Source organism: Oncorhynchus mykiss, chromosome 16, assembly GCF_057628025.1.
Source record: "Oncorhynchus mykiss isolate SJ-2025 chromosome 16, ASM5762802v1, whole genome shotgun sequence".
In the NCBI taxonomy this organism is placed as follows: domain Eukaryota; kingdom Metazoa; phylum Chordata; class Actinopteri; order Salmoniformes; family Salmonidae; genus Oncorhynchus; species Oncorhynchus mykiss.
This window is the reverse complement of record NC_143037.1, coordinates 20,068,341-20,086,845: the sequence shown is the minus strand read 5'-3', so window position 1 is coordinate 20,086,845 and position 18,505 is coordinate 20,068,341. Positions and strand designations below refer to the sequence as shown.

Here is an 18,505-nt window from a genome sequence, read left to right as displayed (position 1 = left end):
GCTTTTATCCAAAGCCACTTACAGTCATGGGGTCATACATTTTACATATGTTGGTCCCGGGAATTGAATGTTACAAGCGCTATGCAGCTGAGCTACAAAGGACCGTTGTTCTCTTCCTACTGTACCTCCATCTCTATACTGTCGTAGGGTTCAAAGTCTTCAGAGTACCGTCTCTCTGGAGAGATCCGCAAACAGGGTCCTTGTTCTGTTCGAATATTGACCGACTTCTGCACAGACGAAAATAGAACACTATTCAAAACACATACACTACATTCTATTCCATTTGTGACAACCCATGTCTGTGATCGTCGATTCGTTCACTAAATCTATTCAACCACAACAGGGTTGTTGGCGTCATCCATTAGACGTAGAATGACCAGATACTATAGAAATAGAATGACTAGACATTCTCTTTCAAAAGGTGTAGACTAACTAGAATGGCAGTACCTGAACCCATTCTCTCCTCTGCACTTCTCCCGGGGCGGTGTGGCTCCTCTTGCTGCCGTTCACCTCCAGATTGTAGGTCTCCTCCTCTGCAAGCTGCAAACCCCTTCTGGAGGCATCTGGTGATGAGTCAGAGAAAGCGAGAACACAGACACTGCACATGAGCAGTCAAGTCCGCCCTCAGAGGAAGAGGAGAACCAGACACAGATGGTTCCATAACAAACAGAGGAGGGGAAAATGGGCGCTGGTTTTACGACTGTCACTTATTATCATTTGTTCAACGGCTGTGGGCATAGGATTATACTATGCTAAATGAGGGACGGGGTTGGTGTTCCGGGATGCTACAAACATTAGCTTAGTCATAAAGTAGTAACAAACAGGGACATAATCTACAATAGCCTAACAAGGACGTAGTACTGTAGCAGAGATGGATTGTAGTCTATACTCAGTTGCTGATGGGACACTGAAATAATGTATTTTAGTGCTAAGTTCTTGGCGGATCTATTTTAGTCCTGCATGCTGCGTACCAGCCGTGTGTGTAGCTCTCAGAGCCGGCGGTGGCGAGGTGACGGACTTCTGGCAGGGTCTCTTGGTCTGCTTGCTAGCATTAGCGCCGTTCAGATAGATGGAGAAGCCCTGCTCCAGACGCTCTAGCTCGATCTCCTTGGGCTCTTTAGTTTTCAGTCTCTTTAAGATCCTATGGGTCAAAGGTCAACTCATCACTAGAAAATACACACATTTTCATATAAAAGTGGTTTATGAATCTACACTTGAAAATGAGATGAAAAAACATAAGTCTGTTTTCATGGTTTTTGTATGCATGTGAGAGCATTATATTATATATGCAAGCAGGTCAAACGAGCGAAGCCTACTCCATGGAAACAAAATTGTCCTCACACAGTTTGCATGTCGGTATCACTCATACAATGAGGGAAAAAAGTATTTGATCCCCTGCTGATTTTGTACGTTTGTCCACTGACAAAGAAATGATCCGTCTATAATTTTAAATGGTAGGTTTATTTGAACAGTGAGAGACAGAATAACAACAACAACTAAAATCCAGAAAAACACATGTCAAAAATGTTATAAATTGATTTGCATTTTAATGAGGGAAATAAGCATTTGACCCCCTCTCAATCAGAAAGATTTCTGGCTCCCAGGTGTCTTTTATACAGGTAACAAGTGTCACGTTCTGACCTCTATTTCCGTGGTTTTGTATTTATTTAGTATGGTCAGGGCGTGAGTTGGGTGGGCAGTCTATGTTTGTTTTTCTATGTTTTGGGGCATTTCTATGTTTTCGGCCTAGTATGGTTCTCAATCAGAGGCAGACGTCATTAGTTGTCTCTGATTGAGAATCATACTTAGGTAGCCTGGGTTTCACTGTGTGTTTGTGGGTGATTGTTCCTGTCACTGTGTTTGTTGTCACAGGATAGGCTGTATAGGTTTTTCACGTTCCGTTTGTTGTTTTGTAGATTTAAGTTATTTCATGTATCGTTCATTTTCCTGAACATGAGTAACATGAACATGAGTAACCACCACGCTGCTTTTTGGTCCGCTTCTCCTTCTACAGACGAACGTCGTTACAACAAGCTGAGATTAGGAGCACACTCTTAAAGGGAGTGCTCCTAATCTCAGCTTGTTACCTGTATAAAAGACTGAAGCACAGAAGCAATCAATCAATCAGATTCCAAACTCTCCACCATGGCCAAGACCAAAGAGCTCTCCAAGGATGTCAGGGACAAGATTGTAGACCTACACAAGGCTGGAATGAGCTACAAAACCATCGCCAAGCAGCTTGGTGAGAAGGTAACAACAGTTGGTGCGATTATTCGCAAATGGAAGAAACACAAACGAACTGTCAATCTCCCTCGGCCTGGGGCTCCATGCAAGATCTCACCTTGTGGACTTGCAATGATCATGAGAACGGTGAGGAATCAGCCCAGAACTACACGGGAGGATCTTGTCAATGATCAAGGCAGCTGGGACCATAGTCACCAAGAAAACAATTGGTAACACACTATGCCGTGAAGGACTGAAATCCTGCAGAGCCCGCAAGGTCCCCCTGCTCAAGAAAGCACATATACATGCCCGTCTGAAGTTTGCAAATGAACATCTGAATGATTCAGATGACAACTGGGTGAAAGTGTTGTGGTCAGATGAGACCAAAATGGAGCTCTTTGGCATCAACTCAACTCGCTTTGTTTGGAGGAGGAGGAATGCTGCCTATGATCCCAAGAACACCATCCCCACCGTCAAACATGGAGGTGGAAACATTATGCTTTGGGGGTGTTTTTCTGCTTAGGGGACCGGACAACTTCACCACATCAAAGGAACGATGGACTGGGCCATGTACCGTCAAATCTTGGGTGAGAACCTCCTTCCCTTAGCCAGGGCATTGAAAATGGGTCGTGGATGGGTATTCCAGCATGACAATGACCCAAAACACACGGCCAAGGCAACAAAGGAGTGGCTCAAGAAGAAGCACATTAAGGTCCTGGAGTGGCCTAGCCAGTCTCCAGACCTTAATCCCATAGAAAATCTGTTGAGGGAGCTGAAGGTTCGAGTTGCCAAACGTCAGCCTCGAAACCTTAATGACTTGGAGAAGATCTGCAAAGAGGAGTGGGATAAAATCCCTCCTGAGATGTGTGCAAACCTGGTGGCCAACTACAAGAAACGTCTGACCTCTGTGATTGCCAACAAGGGTTTTGCCACCAAGTACTAAGTCATGTTTTGCAGAGGGGTCAAATACTTATTTCCCTCATTAAAATGCAAATCAATTTATAACATTTTTGACATGTGTTTTTCTGGATTTTTTGGTTGTTATTCTGTCTCTCACTGTTCAAATAAACCTACCATTAAAAGTATAGACTGATCATTTCTTTGTCAGTGGGCAAACGTACAAAATCAGCAGGGGATCAAATACTCCCCCCCCCCTCACTGTACATCATTGGTGTCATTCAATCTCTCAGCACGAGGAAGCAACCAAAGTCAACCCTATGTGTGTGAGTATAAGCCTATTGACAGTCAGCTACTGTGTCCTCTCAGCGTAACCGGAGCTGCCTCTCCCAAAGGCCCGTGTCTGCCTCACAGTTCACCTGTTTTTGTGCTGAAGGGCGATTAAATATTCATCCAGTATCTCTTCAGCAGCCAAGCCTCCCTGACACCTCTGGTTCTCCTTCACAGATAGGTAGACAACAACAGGAAGCAGTGTCAGACAGAGAAGCCATGCGAACACGTACAGTATCACAATACACTAGGGTCATGCTGCAGTGATTAATTTTGAGAAGAGGTGCAGAGTCTTGAAACCAGCTGAATCATTAACCCTGTTTATTGTCATAGCCTAGGTGACCGGCCTTCAAATTGAGTAAATACGACCCCGGGTTGAGATGACACGTTGAAATCTTGACAAATAGTGTGGGCGTAATCTTTGGTTATCGATATGGAAATCCACAAATTCTTATTTCGGTTAAAAGTCCATACAACTGACTTTATACTCATCATTTGCATGGAGTTAATTAATAAGAGACAGGCCCTAAAGTCAATTGGTTTATTGTAAGACTCATGCGTTACACAAGAAACACTAAAATACTGCAATCCGTTTACCTACCATAGACATAATAATGAAAGACAGAAAGGATGTTCTGGTAGCAAATGTAGTGTGAACTCTATAGTCATGCGCTCAGTCTACTGAAGTTGAAACGTGATGAGAAAAACAAAAACAGATAGTGTCAAAGGATAAGATAACTTCCAACCATTTTGAATGGGAGTATGTTTAGCATCAGACTGCATCTTTGAAATGAAGATAATGGATAGGCTGAGGATTGTATTCTGGTTTGAGTATTGACAATAGCAAGACATAGCAAATTCACAGGCTCGTGCAGGTAGTGAAAGGGCGATTCCACACCAGCGTAGGCAGAAAATATTTTGGGCTATTTTAGATTGTTCTGTCAATTCTCACATAGAAACTTCATTGCGGGGGGGTGTTTGAAATGCTTTTTATGTTTGTCTCACAAACCATTTTGTGCCCATTTTAGACCTATACATGCCTCTTGTAAGACCTTATGATCTCTGAACTGTACATGATACAGACAACCTCGTGGTCTCATTATACCCCTTATAGTGTGTTCTCAAATATGGAGAATGTCTAGATTCTGAAATACACATTTTCACATAAATGTATTCAACATTATAAATATTAATAACAATATTACCCTCAAAAGTACCGTTTTGGATTTTGAGAATTTAAAGACATTTTTTGGAACAATATACCCAAAGAGAACATCACATTTCCAGAGTGGGCTCTCTGCTCATTCTGAGGTTTTGATCAATTTTATGAGCACCATCAACACACTGAATAGAAAAATTGATTAAAAAGAACTCTGCTGGTGATTTGCAATCCTAAAGGAGGGCTGTGACTGGTTAATTTTTGGGGGGATTTATTTTACTAGGCAAGTCAGTTAAGAACAAATTCTTATTTTCAATGCCTGGGAACAGTGTTGTTGTTCAGGGGCAGAATGACAGATTTTTACCTTGTCAGCTCAGGGATTCGATCTTGAAACCTTCCGGTTACTAGTCCAACACTCTAACCACAGGCTACCTGCTGCCTTAGGTGAATGACCTAATGACCTATTAAAATTACCAGAAAGCCCACTCTGGAAATTTGACATGTTTTAAGAGTAGCCTATATTGTTCTTAACAATATGTCTAAAAATATGAAAAATCTAAAGGGGCACTTCTAAGATACAGTATTCCTATTTTTTATGTTGAATAAATTAATGTAATTTTTTCCCTTTCAGAATATAGACATACTCCATATTTGAGAGCATACTCTAAGGAGTATAACAACACCAATATGTTGTCTGTATCATGTATGGTTCACAGATTTGTGATACAAAATGTAAAAAGCATGTCGAACACACTTCCTTCCAATGAAGTGTTGATGTAAGAATTGCCAGAACAATCCGAGATACCAAAAATATTTTCGGCCTATGCTGGCATGGAATCACCCGAAAAGGGGATGAAATCACTAGCTCTCTTACATAAGTCTAGCAGCCAACTATGCTTCACCATCTGCAGGAGCACTGGAGGAAGAGGGGGAAAGGTGAAGGAAGAAAAGAGAACAGCAGAATAGATGCACTATATGACGAGAACCAGAATCTGGTCTTGCAGGAGACGTTGATGTGGCGAATCTCCTTTAAACCCAGGAAGCAGCAGCCATTCACCACCTTTCAAGCATAACAATGTCAAAATAAGTTTGTTACTGACCAAATATGGTGTTTCGATTAGCAACTATCCTAATTTACTGCCGTCACGGATGGTACGTACTTCCATAAAAGGTCCAAGTAAAAAGTTACATGCAACCGAAATAGAAAGCTTCTTCGACACCTCCAATGTATTGGTTAAGATGTTGTAGCAATCCGAGATCCTTGGGTTGTGAGAGATTGCTGTGCTTGAGGTGCTGAAAAAGGTATTATTTTGGTTGCTTGTTCATTTTTATTTAAACCTTTTTTGGAACTACATGCCCGCTGTGGTGGCAACACATGACTATAGTTGGTAATCAAAACTCCACATTTGGTGAGTAATGAATGCATTTGAACATTAATAAGCTTGAAAAGCTAGTGAATGGCATATTGAATAGCTGCTTCCTGGGCTTAAAAGGAGATTCACCATAAAGCCAGATTCTGGTTCATATATGACTATGTTATAACAGGTGCAATACTGACTTTGGCAAGTGACCATGTAGGCAATCTATTGAAAATAGGGTTATTCGCACACCTTGTGTAATTCCAGATCCATATCATACTTATTTAAAGAAACTCCAGCAGACTGGCATCCTTGTATGCACCAAACATCGAATAAATTAAAATCCATAAACCACATTATGGAACGAGCATAAGCTACAAGAATGTACCCCGCCCAAGTAATGGGGATCATAATAAAATACCCACAATACTAAATGTGCTCGAGTTTCTTGTCACAACGTAGGTAATCAAATCATACAAAAAGAATGTGGTAAAGAGGCACAGACATGACATTAACAAACCTAAAAACGTTTTATTCATCCTTTTAATATTTGTCAGGATATGCAGGATATCTCTCTGCCTCTGACCAATATCCCCCACCTTAGAGTTGGGCAGTAGGCACATAAATCAAGCTTCATGGCAGTGAGACGCAAAGCCATCCCGTTTTGTAGTGAACGTCTATCCACATGACCTCAGCTACTGTGTTCTCCAATTATTTGAATATAAAATAAAACGGAACTCACCACTTTATCCATTGTGGGATCACAGACACTGGTTTTCACATAACCCTAATTCCACATTTTGAGAGGATGTCAACCCACGATGATTTTCTAAATTCAACTCTGTAGCAAGGAAATAGAAATGAACCAAGATTATGACCTTTTTATGAGGACCGTCCGACAACAATGTTGCCGCACCCGAAATATATATTTTTTTCTCCAGCATAAGCAAAAACTGCACGCCGCTGCTAAAATTCTGGCCCTAGCTACATTCTTGGTCATTGTTACAACAGCAGTTTTTTTGCATTTCACATACATTTCAACAATGCACTCCACATGTTGAAGTTAGCTCACTCGGTGAATTAAGAAACATAGCTAGCTAGATAATCAGCTTTATTTGTGCAGGCTATGCAGCTAGCAAGTCGGCGCTAGCTAATGTTAGCTGATGTTGCTGGCTGCAGGAATAAACTGTGGCTAAACTAGCCAGCTAAGCTAACGAATGACTATGCTAAGGAAGTTTACCACTCATCATTTTTTATCAACTTCCTGTTTTTAGACAATATACACTTTGGTTAAATGTTTTAAATACTCACAATCCAGAAATATTTACACGGGTATTTTAATGCCGTTTCTCGATATCAGATGAAGTTTCCGATTCTCATGTGTCCAGTGTTGTTGATAACAGTGGATGCTGGTTACCAGGAGAAACATCCACCAATAGCGAAAGCCCCTGTGTTGGACACACCCCCTGAGGAGGAGGACCATGTTTTGTGTACACTGCCTGCCTGCCTACAGCAAATACACTACAGCAGAGCGAGAAATACTGTACTTTGCCCAGCAACCCCTACTAACCATAATAGATTATACTCTATTATGGCCATATTAGAGCTACAATTTTAGCAATTTTCTCAAACTTCACCAGGGTATCAATAAAAAAAGTTATATTTCTAAAGAAAAACATTTTGTTTGAAAAGTAGAAACCAGGGCAAGGGGCATCCTGGGACATTAGAAAACAGCAGGTTTATCCGATCAGATGCCCGAGTCGTGTTCAAATGTCCTCAAAAGCCAAACTGCAAACCCTCCATCAGAACAGGACAATGACACCACCAAAACAAAATTAAACTCCCCATATGTATTTTGTGGTCCACTGTCAAAAGTTGGAACATGGTTTTATTCATTATAAATCAATGCATTTTATATAAAAAGGGCAAAGGAAAACATAAACCTCACAAGGACACCCCCTGACCACACTGGACTCAGTTGCAGACACTCAATGAGCCATGCACCTGGTTAACAATGATCCACTGTCACCAAAAGGCCTGGGCTCTGTTTCATTATAATTCAACAGTTGTGAATGGTCTAGAAGCTGCAGGCATGAATGAGAGCATTACAAGCATGGTGACTAGGAGGGCCATTGTGTTTTGTGCACTTAACACAACAGTCACTAGCAGCCGACACACATTCTTGACATGCCCACAAGATTAGAGTGAATAGCTGTCCAATGTTGTAAGATTGTTGCAAACTTGGTAAGGTCTTAGCTTATTCTAACTAACTACAGAGTCCCTAAAGCAAGGGTGTCAAACTAATTCCATGGATGGCCTAGTGTCTGTGGGTTTTTAGGTCTTAATTGAAAGGAAAAACCAGACAACCAGGTGAGGGTTGTTCTTTACTAATTTGTGACCTCGATTCAATCAAGTACAAGAGAGTAGCGAAAACCCGTAGATACTCGGCCCTCCATGGAAGGACAAAAGCTTTGTAATGACCTAACACAACAGCCCTGAATGTAGCCCAGGTAAGGTCACCTTCTGTCCTGTTCACAGATCTGAATTAACTACATATGTGCAAGCTATAACTTCAGGTAGAAGTCCACAGTCCATTGAATGGCTTGGTGGCCAATACCATATTGCTTACATGTGTTCAGTCCTTTGGAATCTGTGAACACTAAAGGGACAGGGGCTAGGGACCAAAATGGAACCAAGCCCTGGTAGTTAGAATAAGCTAAAGACACTACCACGGTCTAGAGCACTCAACAACCTTTTCATAAATTACAATGCAGAAGAGAGAGAGAAAAAAAGGGTGTGATTATTTTCAAAGAAATCAACTTGAAATTTAAAAGGACTTATTGGAATATAGCTTCAACAAATGTTTTATTTAGATAAATAGAATAAAAATAGTAACAAGGTATTTTCACCGTCGCTTCACTTCAATTTTTACTTTATGCACACTCGAGTACGACCTCGTCTTGAACAAATCTTGGTTGGCCATCACAACTACAGGCAATAGTTAAGCCAAGAAGATAACCCTTTATATAGTCCACATTTCAAAAATGAAAGCCAATTCATCCACACTCAAATGTTGTTCCAAAATAAAACAATTCCAATCAAGTTGATTTCACTGACCCCATAAAGATAAAGCTCAGTCTCTGGTAATAAAGAGTTATTTGAGGACAAATAGATTGTCCCAATTTCCCTTCTTCTTAATGCAATATGAGGATTTAATAAGCCTATGTATTTGGGTGAGAGGTCCAGTCACCAGTGTTTCCAGGTCAATGAGACTTGGGAACTGGTATGGATTTCTGGCACCTGGTTTTTAAAGCAACCCTATATACTGAGCTTTCTTTGTGAGTTGGGAAAGATTCAAATGGACCACATGTCCAAATTATTTAAAAAACAAACACATTAAAGACAAATAAAACAAATAACTTAAATAGAAGTGCTTAAAAACAATACAGTTCTTAGAGCCCTTTCAATAACCAGAAATAAAGCAGGGTGCAAGGAAACCCTGTCCCACCGCAACAGAAAAGGAGCGAGAGGAATAATGGTAATGTTAATACTAATTTGTCATCCAATGATTCACAGATGTACAGTTCACTTATAGGTCAGAACCCACCAACCCCGACCTTCCTCCCTTCCCAGAATTCCATAGTCAGTGGCCCACCCAGGTCTGTGAGCCCCATCCGCTCTCTGTTTCAAGTCCGTCTGTGCTGGAGGGAGAGTCCTCGGTCTCAGTGCATCCCCTCTCCTCCTCCTCTGCCCTCTTCAACTGCTCCTCCCGCGCCTCCTTTTTCCTGCGCTCCATCTCCCACTCCACGAAGGTGTCGAAGAGGCTGGGCCAGGCCTCGTCCTCGCTGTAGTTGCTCAGGTCTGGCCCGATGGCCTGTGTGAAGTTGAGGAACATGTTCCAGGTGTCCCGCGAGATGCCCCGCACGCCCGACGGGTTCTCGCCGAGGAAGTCCAGCCAGTGCTCAAGGATAGCCGGCGTGTCCTGCGTGAAGACCAGGCGCCACAGAGCGATGGCGATGTCGCGCTGAAGAGAGCGCTGGCCCTCCTCGGCATCAAGGCCGAACTGGAAGGTGAAGCGGTACAGGTCCTTGAAGCTCTCCTCGCCCTGTGCCTCCAGCAGCATGCAGGAGAACCGGGAGCAGATGCCCTCCAGACTGTCCGCCTGGATCGCCCTGCATCCATCCACAAACTCCTTCCTACAGACAGGAGGGGAGAAACAAGGCTGCATTATAGAACGCAACATAATATCAACCTTTGACTCAGGGCAATGAGCAATAGGGGGAAAAACCTGTCCGTTTTTAACATTTTTGGCAACAAAGACAACTTGGGCAATTTTAAGTAGTTAACCTTTTTGGGATATGGGGCAGCATTTTCACTTTTGGATGAATAGCGTGCCCAGAGTGAACTGCCTCCTACTCTGTCCCAGATGCTAATACATGCATATTATTATTAGTATTGGATAGAAAACATTCTGAAGTTTATAAAACTGTTTGAATGATGTCTGTGAGTATAACAGAACTCATATGGCAGGCGAAAACCTGAGAAAAATCAAACCAGGAAGTGAGACATCTGAGGTTTGTAGTTTTTCAAAGCTTGGCCTACCGAATACACAGTGGGATATGGATAAAGTTGCACTTCCTACGGCTTCCACTAGATGTCAACTGTCTTTAGAAACTGGTTTGAGGATTCTACAATAAAGGAGGGGCTCATGAGACTTGTTTGAGTCAGTGGTCTGGCAGAGTGTCTCAGGCTCGTGATGCGCGCTCCAGACAGAGTTACCTCTCGTTCCAGTGCTTTTCTTCAGACAGGAATTCTCCGGTTGGAACATTATTGATGTTTTATGTTAAAAACATCCTAACGATTGATTCCATACATCGTTTGACTTGTTTCTACGACCTGTAACGGAACTTTTCGAGTTTTTGTCTGGACGAAGTGCTTGCGCCTCATGAATTAGTGGGCTGAACACGCTAACATCAAGTGGCCATTTGGACATAAATGATGGACTTTATGGAACAAATCAGTCATTTATTGTCGGACTGGGATTCCTGGGAGTGCCTTCTGATGAAGACCATCAAAGGTAAGTGAATATTTATGGTGTTATTTCTAACTTCTGTTGACTCCAATATGGTGGATATTTCTCTTCAAATATTTTTTAATTTCGAGCACTGCCTTTTCAGCAGAATGTTGTCGAGGGGTTACGCTAGCGCCTGCGCTGGAAAGGTTAATAGGTCAAAGTTTCCTAACTAAGCTAACTCTGATAAACATCACATGGGCCTCAACATAAAGAAGTCAGGTAAAGTAAAAACAGAAATAACTATGCCATTTAAAGTCTCTGATAAAGAGGAGCACGCTTTACAGCACACGGAGAGAAAGGGCAAGAAGCCCCCTTGATGAGAATGGCGCTGGAATGTATAGCGGCCATTATACGGGCCCCTGCTCACCCCGGGCCAGGCCTGAATCCCCGACATGCGGAAGAGAGGGGCGATTTAGAGGCTGACGTGCGGGCACCCTGATGAAATTACGGCGGCGAGTGAATAAGCTTCCTCTACCCTCTGTTCTACTGGCGAATGTACAATCACAGGAGGACAAACTGGACGAGCTACGATCAAGACTATCCTATCAACAGGGCCGGAAGAATTGTAATATCCTATGCTTCAAGGAAACTTGGCTGAACAAGGGCATGGATAATATTCTTGTTGGTTTTTTTATGCATCGGCAGGACAGAACAGCAGCTTTGGGTAAGCTCAAGGGGGGGGGGGGGGGGTTCTCTTAACTACAGCTGGTGCACAATCTCTAATACTAAGGAAGTCAAGGTTCTGCTCACCTGAGTTAGAATACATCATTAGCTGTAGACCATACTATTTATGAAGTGAGTTTTCATCCATCTTTCGTAGCTGCCTATTTACCACCACAAACTGATGCTAGCACTAAGACCGCACTCAACGAGCTGTACAGGGCTTTAAGAAAACAAGAAAATACTCACCCAGGTGGCACTCCTAGTGCCCAGTAATTATAATGGAGGAAAACTGAAATCGTTTGTCACCTGTGTAACCAGAGACTAAAAAAACTCTAGATCACCTTTACGCCACACACAGAGATGCATACAAAGCTCTCTTACCGTTTTTTTAGGCAAATCTGGCCATAACGCTATCCTCCTGACTCCTACTTACAAGCAAAAACTCAAACAGGAAGTACCAGTGACACGCTCAATATAGAAGTGGTCCAATGATGCAAATGCTAAACTACAGGACTGTTTCGCTATTGGGTCATTCTCATGAAATCCTTAAAATACCATGGCAGTAATGATTTTAAATATAAAATATGTAATTTAGTAATATAACAAAATATCAAAGATAAGTGTTCTCTACCTTGCACAAAAAGTAATTTCAACATAGGAATTCATTATTTGTGTATTTTATTGCATTTTCTGCTAAAATTCTCATTACCACAACGTGTCCAGCTCTGTCGGAATGTATGTTATGTTGTAATTTAAACAGGGTAAAATGAAAATATTCTGAAAAAAATAAATGGATGTTCTACTAGATGTTTTCAAATGACAGAAAAATTATTAACTGAATATTCATGTATAATAATAATGAAAAAATATTGGAAAAATGAAGTGTCCATGACTGATGTTCTCATCCTCCACAACATTTTTGAAGGACTGTTTACACACACACACAGAATTGAAAATAAGTTTGATTTTGAATGAAGCAGGTAAGCAGATCTCTTTATATTTCTCCAGTTAAAAGTTAAACATTCTCTTGCAGACTGCGTACACGACAGTATTGATTATCATTACCGATACAGGTAGTTTGATATTTAGAAAAACGTTAGATTTAAACATTTCAATGAAAATATACTTCATTAATGTCTAATTATGTACATTGAGTAAAAATTTGCTTAGTCATCAAGTATCTCTATTGTTAGCAAAACATGCTAAGGTTCCTCATCCTTCACAACACCATTCTCACTTAATGCTGCCAGTTGCAGTAGAGAGAACTTCTGTTTCAGTAATGAGAATTGAATCATACAGACTATATTTTTAAATATAATTAACTATTAATTTAAATATTACTTGCTAACTGTTGATATTTTGCTTTATGTCCTGTTTAATTGCAGACAGTCAGCAAGTGACAAAAATACATCTTTAGCGAAGGCTGACAAAATTTAGAGAAAAAGTTTACACCAACCCAGAACGGCTGGAAGAGTACAGAAGGAAGGAGAGAGAGGTTAGGGGTTGGAGAGGTTACAGCAAGCGTAATTAGCATATATAGTCTATAGGAAGCCTATGCCCTCATACAGTGTCTATAGGAAGTCAATACGCTAGTGTTAGGAAGTCTACACTTGTACGTGCACACATCCATCACACACACACACACACAAGCGAGCTCACACACACACAAAATCAGTAAGCCATTTATACTATAGGATGTCCACACAGAGTCTAAGTGTAAGCCATTCAGTCCCTACTATAGGATGTGTACACACGCACCAAGTCTGGAACCAACAGGACCCTTAACATATTTTACCCCCAAGCCATAAGAATGCTAAAAAGTTTAATAGTTAGCCTGGTTATCTGCATTGATCCTTTTTGCACTAACTCTTGACTCATCACTTACACCGCTGCTACTCTTTACCATCTGTCACTTTATTCCTAGTTATACGTACATATCTATCTCAATTACTTCGTACCCCTTGTATATAGCCACGTTATCATTGTGTTTCTATTATTTCTCTATCTTCCTTCTCTCTGCATTGTTGGGAAGGGCCTGTAAATTAGCATTTCATTGTAAGTCCACACCTGTTGTTTACGAAGCATGTGACGAATAACACTGGATTTGACTCACAACCACATCCTGTCACATTGTTCTGCTGTCACTTCAGCATGAGTCCCTGGCCAGATATGTCCCCTGATATACATTGCTTTTCCACCCCCTTTTATACAGCAGACATGAAATTAGACTTGGTGTGAACAGCAACGCAACAGTAAACCTTTCAAGTTTCTGGCTCTAGGTAGCTCAGATGAGAACATTTGTTAATAGGTCAAATGATGGTAATAGGTACAATCTTCAGATTAGATACAAGATTACATGAAAATGAAGAGGACAAAATCATCTGAGCAATAGACAATCAGAGAAAGACCCTGTCTAATCCCTACTCATTACAGAGTGCAGTGTCAGAGCCTGTTTCGATTTCCTGTGTGCCCCCTACCTGTCAGAATAGCAAGTGAGCTGCCGTGCTGCTGAAAGCTGAGAGAAGTGGGGGTGGGGTGGCCAGCCAGACCAATGTTAAATGAAACACAGCACAGTGAGAGGGGAAGCTAGCCTAAAACATACAGTGCAGGACAGCAGTAGCCATTTTAGAAATTTGGTCAGATGTCTAACATCAGCCATTGAATCAGCCATGCTAATCAATATTACAGGCTAATATGGTCTCTTTTGGACCAATAAATTACTTGAGGAATCTTCTCTGAACATGTTTTCTGAATATCAGGCTAAAAAACATTGATGAAGCATCGACTGTCTCATCCTTACTCCTTCCGATCTCATCCCCAACCCGTCTCTCACCTTGTAAACTTGCACATGGTGGCCGCCTGGAACTTCCAGGCAAGGACCAGCACGCGGAACTCGGCGGGGTCCACGCACAGGTCGTTGCAGAACCCCTCCATGCCCTCCTCCAAGATGGCATCCTCATGCGGGTCCTTGTAGCAGCAGAAGAGCTCCTCGATGCGCAGCAAGGACGGCCCCTCCCTATCCGCCACCAAGTGGTCCTCCTTCCTCAGGTCCCCCAGCATGGCTGACGCAGGGATCACCGTGGTCTCCACGGTAACCTCCATGGCGGTCTTGGTGCCGTTGAACATGTGGTCACTGGAGGTCTTGCTGCACACAGTGCCAGGCTCCTCTTTGTGCCCTCCTCCCCCGCCGCCTTTCTTGTGGTGGGACTTGGACCCCTGCTCCTTGTCGCCACTCTTGCTGCCGAGCGAGGACGATGGGTTCTTACACTTGGTGACGCACTGGCCCATATCTCTCTCTCTGGTCCTCTCGGTCTGTCCTCCACTCCTTCAGGCCCCGTCTGCCCCACCAAGACGCCTCTGCTCTGGCCTGGTGAGACGTCTCAACATGCCCTTGGGCCCTGGAACAGAGGAGGAGTCCATCACAGTCACATGGGGTCAACAACTACAGTGACAATGAGTCATTGAATCAACAAAGCCATTAGTCACAAAGGGTCAAAAGCCACAACACTGAGGTAATAATTACTAGAGAAGACAACTGCTAAATGCTAAAATAAGAAAATCACATGAAGACCATACAAGTAGACCGTCACCAACGCAAAAGGGTGAAGGCAGTTTTAAGCCTGGCCCAGTTACCATAGAAGCTGGTACTGTACCATGTATAGGAGGGTTCATATCAAACTAGAGGGCTGAATAACTACTTATAGAGAAGAGCCTAATACAGCATGGATTACCATATAACTGACTAAAATACTAAAAACCACAAGATACCACCAAATAAAACACTAAAATTGAAATGTAAGTTGTCTGGATCATACATACTACTAGCCTGCACAATATGCTACCAGAATTGCTCAGCGATAGCGAAGAAATGGGTTGGTTCTGATAATAAGTACTTACAGACACTTCCTCAGAATGCCTTTATCACTCTAGATGAAGGTGTCATCTTTTTCTGCTCCATCGTGGTGACCTTAACATCGGTAATGCTGAAAGACACACAGCATCTTGTCACCATAAGCATAATGTGATACAGGGGTATCGTTCGCCCACATGTAGATTCAGTGTATGAACTTGCTGTGAATTTGTCATTTCAGATTGAGAAAGCAGTCATTTACAACATGCATTTCCACAGCCTTGAGTCAAGGATGAACTACTTTTAATTGAAAGCAGACAGTGGTGTAAAGCACTTAAGTAAAAAATACTTGAAAGTACTACTTTAGTTTTCTGGGGTATCTGGCCTCTGACCTGGCAGACTCACTAAACACATGCTTTTTTTGTAAATGATGTTTGAGTGTTGGAGCATGTCCCTGGCTATTGGTAAATAAAAACATGCTAAGTAAATGGTGCCAGCTGGTTTGCTTAATATGAGGAATTTGAAAAGGTATACTTTTACTTTTGAAACGTAAGTATATTTTAGCAATTACATTTACTTATGATACTAAGTATGTTTAAAACCAAATACTTTCACTCAAGTAGTATTTTAATGGCCGACTCACTTTTGAGTCATTTTCTACTAAGGTATGCCAATTGGGTACTTTTTCAACCACAAAGCAGGAAACTATAGAGATAAATATGCCTAGCCCTTTCCTTTGTTAGCGACCTTTTAATTACATAGGCCTACATTTTAAATATTCTGTTACCCAATGAGGAATTCATGATGGCTTCCAGCTGTTGCAAGATTCATAAGTCAAATACTGTACTACCATTCTTGTTCAACTAGTTGGTGTTTTATTTTGTTCCTGTCTTTCATGATTTAATGAAACACTTAGCAACAAGCGAAAAGCCCCTGATCACATTTATTGAAACTATTCATGAGGAATGAAACTTCCGTGGACATGTACAGGCATAACACCTCCTGGAAAGACTGCAGTGCTTTCAACCACGTTCACCTCATTCTAATATGATATACTTTATTGTTGTAGGTAGCTGACTAGGAACACATCGGCATGTATATACTGTGGGGAATATCTAGCTATTTACCTATTTAGTTAGCAACCCCTTTATGAAAATAACACTGCCAACAATTATCTTTAAACTTGGTAACGTTAGCTAGCTCAGCTGTGCAGTTCTAGTTTGCATCTGAACGTTGGCTAACATAACTGTTTCTTTGTTTGACCAGCTAACATGGTAACCTAATCAACTCGACTGTCTAACAACTACAGCAGCTAAGTTCCCTGGTAATAATATAGCCTCGTTTGTGGCTGGTTACACTTCGCCATCATCATACTTAGCTACCGACTGGCTAGCTAGCACGTCATCATGTAGCTAACCGTTAGCTAGTTATCTGTAAAGTTGGCAATCTAGTATGCCATAAATATATAAACTATTTTAGACCACAAACAGGATAAGTAACGTTACCTCTTAGAAATAGTTGATTGTCGAGAAAATCACGTACATCACTCCAATAACATCAGTAAAACAAATAGCGAACTTAGGACACAACGACACAATCAGCCCCACTTAGCTAAAATGCTAGCCAGCTAAGCTAATGCTAGTAGGAAGCTAGTCAGCACCATAAACAAAAACGAGCGTTTAAGTTGGCTTTTGCCTGATAAGAACGCACCTGGTTTGCAAACAACCGCCCTAGACGACTGTCTTTTACTTTAAATTGACTACTAAAAAAAAGTCGAATGAACCAGTACGAAAGGCTTATAGTTTCTTTGTGTATCCCCTTTAGTCATTGAGTGGATTTTCCCTGCATCACTTCCTCCCAACAGAGCACCAGTTAGACAGCTAGCAACTATACCATCCACTGATCTGTGTGGATGGGGTCCCCTGTTCAGATTTAGTTCAAAATTGTAGTAGCTGGCAACCTGACTAATACAGCTAAAACCCAACGAACATGAATTAACATAATATTTGGTGAAATCGTTTAACTTGAAGGGCTTTGAAAAGTGAATGAAAAAAATGACTATTTAATTTTTCGAAGCGACTTTACAACACTAATCGCTGCGAACACACCTCTCATACGTCAATTTAATCGTCATTTCAATGCGACATGTCAAAAAGCTAACAGCATAGCAGGTAGGTCAAGTAATAATTGCCAGATAATACTACTATGCGATAAGTCAGCATGGTGTTATTGCAATGTAAACATACAGCGTTAGATATTCCTACCCTAGACTTTCGTATTAAATGAACGATAAGCGTGTCATAAGCCAGTTACTTTGCCTTGTTACCGTGATAGCTCACGTTAGCCCATATTCATAGGTGTGACGCACAGACCCCAGTATGCCGCGTTCAAATCAACTGGGAACTCGGAAAAATACGTGCTAAATCATCACGTCATTGAACTTCAAGTTGGAATGTCTGAGTTCTAGAAAGATGGATGACTGTTCATCGATTTTTTTCAGTCGGAGCTCGTATTTCCCAGATGTTTTGAACGCACTGAAGTTGGACATTTCGGAGTTCCGAGCTCCCAGTTGTTTTGAACATGGCATTAGATAACGAACTAGCTATATATACCGCGTTCACAACAACTAGGAATTCGAAAATCTCTGACTTAAGTTCGTTCAAGACAATTAGGTATTTGGGAAAATAAAAGTAGGCGCTTTTACGGTCAAACTCTGGGGTCTTTCTAGAGCTCCGGCCTGAAGATCACTATCACTAAGTCAATATTTGACCTCATTTTATTACTCTAGAAAAGTACAATTTTCAACATTAATCAGCTCATTATAAATCTAATTTTATTGGTCACTTACACATGGTTAGCAGATGTTATTGCGAGTGTAGCGAAATGCTTGTGCTTCTAGTTCCGACAGTGCAGAAATATCTAACAAGTAATCTAACAATTCCACAACAACT

At 41.5% G+C, this 18,505-nt stretch overlaps 2 protein-coding genes across 10 annotated transcripts in view; both read right to left on the bottom strand.

Annotated features, from left to right (window-relative positions):
* Positions 1-7,426, bottom strand: part of katnip (katanin interacting protein) — a 28,971-nt gene extending 21,545 nt beyond the window's left edge. For 3 of the 6 annotated variants that reach the window (XM_090202176.1, XM_090202173.1, XM_090202175.1), the window contains exons 1-7: positions 7,279-7,401; positions 6,710-6,808; positions 5,484-5,525; positions 3,540-3,619; positions 972-1,141; positions 448-563; positions 126-227 (exon numbers count right to left, since the gene is read on the bottom strand). In XM_090202176.1, coding sequence (XP_090058302.1) covers positions 126-131 — 6 coding nt within the window. In that variant the 5' untranslated portion in view covers positions 132-227; positions 448-563; positions 972-1,141; ... (2 more) ...; positions 6,710-6,808; positions 7,279-7,401. Of the gene's footprint in view, positions 1-125; positions 228-447; positions 564-971; positions 1,142-3,539; positions 3,620-5,483; positions 5,526-6,709; positions 6,809-7,278 lie in introns of all 6 variants that reach the window. The other 3 variants (XM_090202172.1, XM_021565108.3, XM_090202174.1) reach the window with 2 other exon arrangements.
* A 394-nt stretch (positions 7,427-7,820) lies between these two features.
* On the bottom strand, positions 7,821-17,958 carry dcun1d3 (defective in cullin neddylation 1 domain containing 3). Of its 4 annotated transcripts, none has more exons than XM_021565115.3 (4): positions 17,881-17,958; positions 15,602-15,687; positions 14,538-15,102; positions 7,821-10,163 (listed from the first exon to the last, which is right to left on the bottom strand). In XM_021565115.3, exons 3-4 carry the CDS (start codon positions 14,990-14,992, stop codon positions 9,611-9,613), a joined length of 1,008 nt encoding a protein of 335 aa, XP_021420790.1. In that variant the 5' UTR covers positions 14,993-15,102; positions 15,602-15,687; positions 17,881-17,958; the 3' UTR covers positions 7,821-9,610. The 4 variants fall into 4 exon arrangements, with proteins under 4 accessions (XP_021420790.1, XP_036802351.1, XP_021420788.1 ...); XM_036946456.2 differs by having other exon boundaries at positions 17,819-17,948; XM_021565113.3 differs by having other exon boundaries at positions 17,060-17,943.
* Between the last annotated feature and the right edge of the window lie 547 nt (positions 17,959-18,505).